Source organism: Microtus ochrogaster, chromosome 4 (assembly GCF_000317375.1).
Source record: "Microtus ochrogaster isolate Prairie Vole_2 chromosome 4, MicOch1.0, whole genome shotgun sequence".
Taxonomy (NCBI): domain Eukaryota; kingdom Metazoa; phylum Chordata; class Mammalia; order Rodentia; family Cricetidae; genus Microtus; species Microtus ochrogaster.
Window position 1 is genome coordinate 32,944,153 of NC_022011.1, and position 11,301 is coordinate 32,955,453.

An 11,301-nucleotide genomic window follows, 5' to 3' on the forward strand; every position below is an offset into this window, starting at 1 on the left:
ATAACCTAAGGGCGTTTGGACACAAGACTGAGGTTGGAGAGTTTTGTTGTTTCTGAAACTCAAAGAAAAACATGGTCAGTGTGTGCGGATTCTGGGGGACACTTGATAACCCCCCAAGTCTTCTCGACAGCCATGTGTCTGTCTTTCAGTTGGACTCTTCAGCAAGTATCGATCCCTCTAGTTTCTCCAGAGTCTTCTGGTAAATGACATTGAGCAGTTCCTCTGACCGACTGCCCACTGTGTGCCAGGGACAGGTCAGAGTCCCTGCTCAAGGACAGCTGGCACCCTGGTAGAGAGATGGAGAGGAGACAGGGATAAAAGCTGAAGAGGAAGCCAGAGAAGACTGGGTGAAGGGAAGGGACAGGAGGTCAGCAAGGCCTTTCCTCCCAGGGCACCATGTAGCAAACAGATCAGGGCTATGAGGGCTGAGCGCTCAGGCAGGAGTCAGCAAATGAGCTCACACCAGCCTGCCAGGGTAGGGGTGTGCTGGGTGCCTGCAGCCTCTCTTCTAACCTCTTCCTCCCTCTCCTTCTTCACCTCCCTCCGCCCTTCTCTCTCTTCTCTTCCTCTGCCCCCTTCTCTCTCCCGCTCCTCCCCCTTCCCTCCTCCTCTCCTCTGCTCTCCTCTCCTCCCCTCCCCTCTCCTCTCCTCTCCTCTTGTCCCCCTCTTCCTTCTTTGCTTCCCTTCTAATCCTATTAGAAGGAATACCCTATTATTAATTGCTTCCTAAGCCCTGCCTTCTGGTTACTCTCTGTCAATCAGCTCAGCTACTTAGAACCCAGACGCCTCAGGTCCCTTTCCCTCCTGTCTTCAATTGGTAGCAATAGACACTGATCCCTGCCATTTCTCCTTGTAGGTGTGTTCAGGTGAGAGGCTGTGCAGCTCTCTGAGGAGGAGACTCAGTGACCTTGACACCAGGCTGCCTCAATTGCTGGAAGCTAAGATGCTGGCCATATCAGGTAACTAACTGTCAACGTGCTTCTATTTTCTCACTGATGAACACGTGGAAGTCATTCCAGCTACCTGGGAGGCTGAGGGTTACACCGAGTTCTAAGCTGGTTTGAGTGATTTAGAGAGACTGTCTCAAAATAAGGGAGAAGGGGAGGAAGCTCAGCGGTAGAGCGCTTGCCTAGCATGTGCAAGGTCCCAGACTTCAGGTCAATGCCTACCAAAACACACAGACGCACATGCACACACACATGTACACGCACACGCACACACACACATATGCACACACATACATGTACCCACACACATTCACACACACGCACATGCACACACACTCACAATGTGACAGCTGTGTTAACAGAGTTGTCAGGCTCAGAGCCTGGGCACTGGCAGCCCTAACCAGCCTGGCTCAGCCACCATATTTGCAATGGGCCAGTCAAGCAGGCAAGTTGCAGTGAAATGCAGAGCACAGAGACTTATTCAATGTGACCACACTGGGAAAAGGAACAGAGAGGTGCAGTGACCCCCAAGTTCATCTGCAGAGCCCTGATGGAAGTTTTAGGTTTGAGTAGAGGGCAGCAGGGTTCCCCATGAAGGGGTGTAGTCCTTCATGAGCACCCCATGGATACAGTTTGCTCCTAGGGGACCTTGCCTTGGATGTGGGTGATTTTAGGTAGTAGACCCGTTGCTCCATAGGCTGTAATTCCAACCACGTTGGTGAGTCCTTTGTGTGGCGGGAGCCTCGAGGGCCACTGGGTGTGAGGCAGCTCCTTCTAGAAGCTGGCAATGGGGCTGGGGAGACATGTCAGTTGGGGAAGTGTTTTCTGAGTTTCTCCCCAGAACCCATGTAAAGAATCTTTGGGAGGTGGCCCACACTTGTGATCCTGCAAAAGGGAGGTGGAGACAGGTGGGGTCCTGGGCTTCACTCACCGGTAAGCTTGACTTACTGGTTAGCTCAGAGCAGTAAGAGACCTTGCTTCACAAGATGGGGGCGGTGGCTCCTGAGGAATGACATGTGAGCTTGACCTCTGGCCTCAGTAACCACGTGTGCACACATCCTCATGCCCCTGCACACATGAATGTGAATATATATGCACTCAAACACGCGTGCGCGCACGCGCGCACACACACACACACACACACACACACACACACACACACACACACACACGAGAAAGCCGGGCTTAGAACATGTTGGTGTCATAAGATAGGTTTCTGATCATGCATAGTAGTGTGAGAACATAAGCATACAGTATCTTGCTCTGTCATTTGAATCCTATGTTTGAACACCCCGCCGCCCCACACACGTACACATGGACGTTTGCTCTTTGACTTGCTGTCCTGTAATAGCACTGTTAGGCGGTTGGGAAGGCAACTAAGCACTCAGTGGAGAGGTGGGGTCATCAAGGCTGTGGGGTACGTCCTTCTAGGAAGTTCATGAGATTAGCTGGCGGTGGCAGACCAGTGGCTGGAGTCCAGACTCCCCAGAGTGTGACGCATGGATCTTTAGCCCAGTTATATAGACGGCAGCCTTGAGATCTCTGAGGTTTACAGGCTGCAGGAACGTTCAGTCCATTGGCTTCAGAGGAGTCAGAATCGAATGGGAAGCTGTAATAATTACATGTATGGGTTTTCAATGGTGTTTTAAGAAGGAGTGCGGTGCCTGGCAGCTTCTGCTCCTCACGTCGTTAAACACTAATGCTGCAGCTAACGAGCCACTTGGTCCCCGATGCAACCAAGCGTGGCATTTACAACCCTAGAACATGGTGGGTGAGCATGCGGCCTGCCTCGTAACTGCCTCCCGTGCCACTTAGCTGGAGTTATGGCCTCGTTTGCAGAGAGGGAAAAAAAGAAGATGGAATGTAGTCTTGTCTGTGAGTTGGGTTTTTTTTTTTTTTTTTTGCCTTTCTTAATACATCTTCCCCTGAGAACAGGTGGATGGGCCTCCGTGGAGCCCGAGAGAATGTATGTGTGTTTGGCCTGCATGTGTATCTGTGAACCACATGTGTGTTAACCTGCAGAGTTCTGAAGAGGGTGTCAGACGCCCTGGAACTGAAACTGGAGTTACAGACATTTGTGAGCCATCATGTAGGAGCCGGAACTTGAACCTCAGTCTTCTGCAAGAACAGCCAGTGCTCTTAACCACTGAGCCACCTTTCCATCCCTCATTCCCTCCCTCCCTCCTTTCTCTTTGGTGAGCCAGTGAAGCTTCATTAGCATCACTTACAGGAGCATGAGCACCTTGCCAGAGGCTGCAGAGCAAAGCCGCTAGGAGCTGTCAGATGTGAGTGTCTGGGTTGATGCCTTCAGTCCCCTGTGGACATCCCTACGTGGAGACTTGTTGGAGCAAGCATAGGGATACATTTAACTTTAGGACAGACCGGCAGACATGTTCTCAGTGGGGTTACACCTCTGCATGTTTGGGAGTTCAGGAAATCTCTCTTTGTCACTGTCTCTCTGTTTCTTTCTGTCTCTGTCTCTCTGTCTCTCTCTGTCTCTGTCTCTCTCTCTCTCACACACACACACACACGAGCGCTCACACACATGTGCGCACACACACCTCCAATGTTGACCCTTTTCAATTTAGGGCTTTGTACCATCTGAATGGGTTGAAGTGGGCTCTGCGCTTTTATTTATACTTCCGGCGACTAATATGTTCAACATGTTCTCATATGTGTGCTGGCCATCTGCATATGGCTCTTTGTAAAAGGCCTGGTGAGTCTTTGTTCATGTTCAATGCTGTCATTTGGGTTCATTGTTGAGATGTAAAATTGAATCCTTCATCAGTTAACTGTAGCAAATGATCTGTCCCCGTTTGACTTGACTTCCCCTCCCTTCCATTCTTTCCCCCTCTCCTTTGCTTTCCCTTACCCACCCCTCCCTATGTCTTCCCCCTTTTCTTGTTCATTTCTTTACTTTTGACAGTCTTAGGTAGTCTAGGCTGGCTGAAAATTTACTGTGTAGCTAAGGCTGGCCTTGAATTCCCGCTCCTCCTGCCTCCACCTCCAAGTGCTGGGGCATCGGGGCATCACGCCCATTGGCCCTGCCTGTGTGCCGGAAGAAGCTTATGGCCCCAGCGAAGCCTGTTTATCAGGGGTTTTCTTTGATTGTTGTGGTCTGTGTCCTCTGCAAAGCTCTGCCTGTTCCAAACCCAAAGCCAGAACCTTGCCTCTTCTTATGTCCTGCCCGTAGCTTCAGAGTTTGAACCTTGTGTGAGTCCCTTGTCTCACCCCTGATGTAATTTGTGTGTGGTCTGAGGTATATATCAGGGTTCCCATTGTCCCCACATGAGTAATCCATTTTTTGGCAACACCCATTGGGGCGATTTTCTCTCCCTCACTGACTAGCTTTGCACCCAGTTGGCTCTCGGAGGACTCACTTTGGATTTCTGTTGTGATTCGTCACCTGACATGCCTGTCTGGTTTCCGAGGCGCACAGTCCTGCTGCACGGCAGTGATAGCTGGGGCCTTGAAATGTAGACCGTTTGGCTGCTCTGCCTTCTCTAGACCTTTGCATTTTCTTTCACATTTTAGGATGTGCCCATTCATTTCTACCAAAGGGCCTCATGAAATTTTGATGGGAATTGTATTAACTCTGTGCATCAATCTGGGATAAGCTGAACCCTAGGAGTAACAAGTTTTCCAGTGGACCCTTGTAGTTCATCTCCACAATTATTTAGGTCTCATTTCCTCTCGGTAGGTCTTCCAAAGCAGTTTCCACATCTGCATAGGATGCTTTAAATTCCTCCCTGCATCCTTTTAGTCTCAAAATACGCTGCAAACGGTGTTCCAGAGAAATGGTCTCGCGGTGGCCTGCCACGGCCGTTCAGACACACAGCTGGATCTTGTGCCTGACCTGGCTCCTTGCTGCATTCTGGTTACCATCTATTTTATCTGGTGCTTTATGGCTTTTCTTTCTTATGCACCCAGCCACCTGTGGTTCCTGCAGCCACCTGTGAGTCAGGTGTTATTACGATCATATTTCATAACACATTTATGCCAAATGTGCTCATTTATTTTTCATGTTGTTTTCGTTAGGGTCTCTGCTGCTGTGATAAAAACACTGACCCAAAGAACTTGGGAGGAAAGGGTTTATTTGGCTTATAGGTCACAGGCCATTACCTAAGGAAGCCAGGGCAGGGGCTCAAGCGGGATCCTGAGGTAGGGATTGAAGCAGAGGCCACAGAGGAGGGCCGCTTACTGGCTTGCTTTTGGGGTTGTGTTCAGCTATCTTTTCTAGAACCCAGTACACCCTGTCTAGGGACAGCAGCACCCACAGTTGGCTGGGTCCACCTATCTCAATGAGCAATCAAGACAATGCTCACAGACACACCTTACAAGATGATCTGATGGTGGAAAGTCCTCAATTGAGGTCCATCCTTCCCATTTGTGCGGAGATTTGCGCTACATATCGCATACATTTTGATAATGGGGAGGGGCTTAATTCAGCCGCAGTCTTACCGCAAGGCTAGTTCCTTTCCACCCTGCTGCGCTTTGTCAGTCCTTGGACATTTGGGTAGTAAGTGGAATGACACCCGGGGCTCTCCCTGGTCCTGCTGAGCATCTCTGTGACATTTTCAGAGGCCCCAAATTCCCAAAGGCATCCCTCTGGTGTACCTAACCTTTTGACAATGCATCGGGATCCTGTGGTCCCTGATATTCACAGTTAGGAACCCCACAATTTATTTACAAAAAATTCCCACTTGGATGGGGGAATGACTGAGGAGACCCCACCCCACTGGAGGAGCCACCGGTAGACGGTGGCTGCCAAGGGAGGGAAAATCATTTTCCTTCGGGGACATGGCTTCCGGTAGGTTGCTCATGCCTTGATGGATGAGGTTATTAATAACAACAACAACAACATAAACAAAAAGACAGGAAGTTGGGAGGGAGACAGGGTGCAAGCATTAGAAGGAGGTGGAAGGAGGTAGTCGTGGATGGATATACTCAATATGCATTGTATAAATGTATGGAACTTTCAAGAACATAAATATTATTACAAATCATACATATGGTATCTCCTTTCCTCCCCCCCCCCACCATGCTACAGGAAGCCACTTCTGTACAGCCAAGGAGCTCTCGGAGGAGATTCGGGCACTGTCCTCAGAACGAGAAGGGCTAGAATCTCTCTTGGGCAGGCTGCTGGCCCTCAGCTCCAGGAGTATCAGAAGGCTGGGCAGTGTAAAAGAGGACTATGCCAGGTGCAGCCAGGAGCTGGCCCTCCAGGAAGCCGCCCACAGTGAGTAGTCCCCAGTTATAGCCAAGCCAGTGATGATGTTATTGGATAGTGTGGCCAGATGACCTCACTGTGGCAAGGTCACGGGGCACCCAGCCGGTTCACAGGGGACATTGTTGGCAAGAGCCTTGGCCAATGGGGCAGGGTCATCCCTCAGCATTTGCTTTACTCTTCAAATGCACACCTCGGAGCTTTCCCACGGTGGGCTGTGGAGTTTCCTGTCCTGGGTGCACATCCTGAGCATCTTCCTTGGTCCAGTCTCCCGGGATGCTGGTCACAGGGAGTGACTCTTCTCTCGGGTTATCCTCTGAGGTTTGATTCTCTCCCCAGGAGGAGGACAGAGGTGACACTGGCATCACCTGCGCCCAGGTGTTGGCATGCCAGAAGGGCTAACACGACATATGCTGTGTGTTCCACTTAACAGAGCTGGTGCTGCCTGAGCGCTCCATAAATTGACGTCAGGGACAATTAGTGTTCCAAGTCCAGACAAGGAAATGTAGTTCCGGCTGGCAGAGGTTAGGCATGGCGTTTGGGGGTGAACAAACTAGGCTTTAAAGTTCTAGTGAATTGTGTGAGGTGTGGTTTCTCCCACGTTTGAATTAAAGAGATGGTCGGTCAGTGGCCACGGTGTCTCTGTCAGTGGCTGCAGCATCTCCTGTCAGTCAGTGGCTGTGGTGTCTCCTGTCCCTGAGACCTCCACTGGCTCAATGGCTCAGAGCTGAGCACTGTTTCCTTGAACGCTTTTCATTTTGTTTTTAAAATGCTTAATTTTTATTTTAAAGTGTGTGTCGGGGGAGGAGGGAGCATGTCAATGCAGTTCCTGTGGAGGCCAGAAGGGGGCATTAGATCCCCTGGGGCTGGTGTTACAGTTACCAGGTGGGTGCTGGCTCTGTAAGAACAGGCAGTGTTCTCAACCACTGATACATCCCTCTGGCCCCTCCTTGTTTAATTTCTTTTAAAAGTTTGAAAAATTGATTGTTACTGTGTGTTGGTCCCACAGAGGTCAGAGGTCACAGAGCCACTTTCAGGGGGTTCTCTTCCTCCTCTGTTAGGCGGGTTCACTAAGCTTGCGCAGGCCTCTGCCCATCGAGCCCTCTCACGCGCCCCTCCTTTCACTCTCAAAGGCCAAACAGTTCACTTATTTATTTGTTTATTTTCCCAAATGTGCAGCCCATGGCTGCGTGAGGAGCGTCCATAAGCACAGGGCTGAGTGTTGGGTGGGGAGGGCGCTCCAGCCCCGCAGGTTGGCCTACTTCATCCGTGAGAGAATCCAACAGGGTGGAGCTCTTTTGCTGTTGATTTTTTAAAAAAAATCTATGAATAAGAAAAACTGAAATGTTTCATAGTGCTATCATTCAGCTCTTACACAAAATAGGGGAATGGATTATTTCTAAGAATAAAGAAGATGTAAACAGATTTGAGCAAACCTAACCCAGCAATATTTTCATTTGAATAGCGAGTGAGCGCTTGAAAGCCATTAATATATATATATATTTTTTTTTTTTTTAAAAAAGCGCTGTGCAGTATTTTTGAATCTCATCATTGTTACTTCACTAAATTCTTTCAAGATGATGAATAAAACATAAACAAGCGAACGGGAGACGGTTGCAAGGGTGACTCCAACTGCAGATGGCTCAGGGTGGGATCTGTGTGCTCCGTGTCTGGATTATGCTGGGTCAGCCACCCTATCCCACGTGTTTGCTCACATGTGCTTGAGGCGGAAGCTCGTTCTTAACCCGTCTGAGGAGGTGTGGATTTGGGTCACCCAAATTGGCAGTCTGTATTGTGAAGGATGTGGGTAGCAAAGACACAGAAAATGAATTTCTAGGGGCTGGAGAGGTGGCTTTAATGATTAAGAGCGTGCACTACCCTTACAGAGGGCCCAAGTTTGGCTCCCGGGGATGCGACGCCCCTTCTGACATCTTCAGGTACTGCATGCACATGTACACACATGCAGAGATGTATATAAACTCACATAACTAAAACTAAAACAAATCCTTGAAAAGAAAATACATTCCTGAGTAAATTGAAGCTTTTACCTATGGGAATGCAATAAAACTAGATCATAGTCTGGATTCAGCTGTTTTTGAACCTTGAGAGTCAGGAATCCAGAGGGGATACTGAGTTCAAGTTCAGATGTAACACAAGCAAGAAAAGACAGACAAATCTGTGTCTGTATAGGCGTGGATGCACCACAGAGCTTCTCAGTCTTAAATAAAATTCCTTGGGTCTCTCAGGTCTTAAAAAAATTAAAAAAAGATATTTCTGTGTATCGGGGCAGAGAGTTGTGCTGTGGGACAATGGTCTGTGCCCTGTCACTTGTATTTTAAATAAATGCTCATTGGCCAGTAGCCAGGCAGGAAGTAGAGGCGGGGCAACAAGAATTCTGAGAAGAGGGAAGTTTCAGTCTGCAGTTGTCACCCAGACACAGAGGACACAAGAAGTGACTGCCTCACTGAGAAAGGTACCAACCCACGTGGCTAACACAGACAAGAATAATGGGCTAATGTAAGTTATAAGAGTTAATAAGAAGCCTGAGCTGATGGGCCAACCAGTTTATAATAAATGAAAGCAGTGACCACGTGACTCTTTCCTGGATGACGATGGCATGGTCTTGTATGGATATTTATTGTTTTGCTTTATTTTTGAGGCAGGGTCTTCTGTAGTTCAGACTGGCCTTGAACCTGATGTATAGTTAAGGATGACCTTGAACAGCTGATCCTCCTGCATCCACCTCTTTATGCCTGGAATTAGAGGCTAGTTCTAATTAGGAATTAGTACCTGATACCCAGTTTGGGATGTGCTGGAATCGAACCCAGGACTTTGCATATGCCAAGAAACCATTCTACCAGCCAAGCTATACCCCTTGCCCTGCATTTGTTGTTCAGATTGGGGTGATGGGAAAGGGACAGATACATGACAGTCTCGAGGGCGAAGGGAGGCAGACGTGGCTGCTGCCTCTGAATCTGTTACAGTGACACAGACCTGTGAAGAGAAGAAGACTCCAGTTCTGAGACAGTGGCACGCATTTGGATTCTGAGGGATGTTGAGTATAGTGGAGTAAAATGGAAAACCAAGTGGCTCCCACACCCCTGAATGCTTCCAGAAATTAACCAGCAGCTTCTCATTAATATGCATCTTAATTTTTTTTAATAAGGGAAGGTGGGGCTTAAAAAAATGAGTAACTGATTTTAGGTTTTTTTCCCCCCAAAAAAAGAACCTTAAGATTTATACAGCTGTTTCTCTGTCTCCTATGTATAATTTGATAATCTGTATTGTACTTTATTAATGTTGTTGATTTCACGCTGGAACGCAGATATAAAGAAGCCAGTGTGGAGGGAAGAGATTTCATCACAGAGTAATCAGGGCTAGAATTTAAATAGGGCATCATAGCATGGCAATGCCTTTCTCCTCGTTCAGCAGGCTACCTGAGTAGATTTGGGTCCGCAGCCCGTGAGCCTCCGGGACTCCCTGTTGGGAGTCATTAGGTTCAGAAAGCAGTTTCCAGGGAGAAGGCTGAAGGCAGGATTTTGTATTTGGGACTGTTGGTCCACAGCCTCCATCTTAACTCAGCCTCTTTCAGGGGCTGGGGAGGTGGAAAGTAGGCGGGAACACACAAGAGCAGTGACTTGATGGTTTCTGCTGATGGTTTGGGGTTGACCAGATGTCCACATGGACAAGATCTACCTTTAGCTCTGGATTCCCTCCTAAGTCCTGAGCTTGAATTAGCCAACAGAAGAACGTGTGTGAGCTGAAAGGATGTGAGTTCTTCTTACTCTGATGTGCAGGATACAGCCCTTGCAAAAGTTTGTGTGTATCTATATTTGTGGTGTCTCACTTAGAGGTTCCAAGAGTTGCACACACTGCACATGTAGACACTGCCCCTCCACACTCACCAGCCATCTTCAAGAGAAACTTCCAAGATGAATAAAAACACAAGAATCACACCTACCTTCTTCTCTCAGGTTAGGGGTGGGAGGAAACAGAAACCTAGGAAATTTATCTAATCAGGACAAAGATGAAGATAAGTGAAAAATTAAACAGTAAAAAGAGACAGAAGACAGTGTTAGTGTCAGATGCTAAGGACTTTGGATGAGATTGGTTGTAGCAGGCTTTCTCTTGGGCCACCAACCCTAAATCATGACCTGGAGGTTTATTATTAGTTATGAATGCTCGGCCTTAGCTTAGATTCATTTCTTGCTAGCTCTTGTAACTTATTTTAACCTGTTTCTCTTCATCTACATTTTTGCCTTGGGGATTTTTACCTTCCTTTCATTCTGTGTGTCCCACTTTCACTGCTTGTTCTGTGTCTGTCTGTCTGTCTGTCTGTCTGTCTGTCTGTCTGTCTATCTGGCAGCTGACTCACCCCAGGAGTCTCCTTCTGTTTCCCTTGTTTTCTCTCTCTTTCTCTCCTCTCTTTTCTTCTCTAGTTCCTAGATTTCTTCCCCTACTTATTGTCTCTGCCCACCAGCCCCACATATCCTTCTTCTGCCACACTATTGGCTATTCAGCTTTTTATTACACCAATCAGGAGCCTTAGGCAGGCAAGGTAATACAGCAACACATTTTTACATAATTAAACATGCAGCATAAACAAATGTAACACATCTTTACCTACTTAAAGTAATATTCCACAACATACGATATGATGGGCCTCCTAAAAGGGCAAAAAAGACAGTTGGCTTTGGCACATGCCTCAAAGGTCCCTGAAGCCCCTCAGTTTTTATTGTGTGTGATATCCCATGATGGTTTTGATTCAGTGGGTCAGTCTTCCTTGAAACTTGTTTTTACCCCACATAGGACATACTATGTCCTGATTTTTTTTCTTCCAGAGACAGGGTTTCTCTTTGTAGCTCTGGCTGTCCTAGAACTCACTTGGTAGTCCAGGCTGTCCTGAAACTCAAAGATGTACCTGCCTCTGCCTCCTGAGTGCTGGAATTTAGGATGGCTGCCACCATACCTGCTTCCATGTCCTAGTTCTAGTCCTGTTTCATTTGGTGTCCCTCTCATTCTCCTTCAATAGAACAAGATTGTCAGGAGATACAGAGGGAGGGAATGTGGGACCAGGAAACATGGAGCCAGGGAACATGGAGCCAGGGAACATGGAGCCAGGGAACA

At 48.0% G+C, this 11,301-nt stretch overlaps 1 protein-coding gene across 1 annotated transcript in view; it reads left to right on the plus strand.

The window, feature by feature from the left end:
• Positions 1 to 11,301, plus strand: part of Disc1 (DISC1 scaffold protein) — a 165,328-nt gene that overhangs the window by 78,575 nt on the left and 75,452 nt on the right. Inside the window, exons 8-9 of the mRNA XM_026778672.1 lie at positions 857 to 959; positions 5,998 to 6,186. Of these exons, the coding sequence (XP_026634473.1) occupies positions 857 to 959; positions 5,998 to 6,186 (292 nt within the window). The remainder of the gene's footprint in view (positions 1 to 856; positions 960 to 5,997; positions 6,187 to 11,301) is intronic.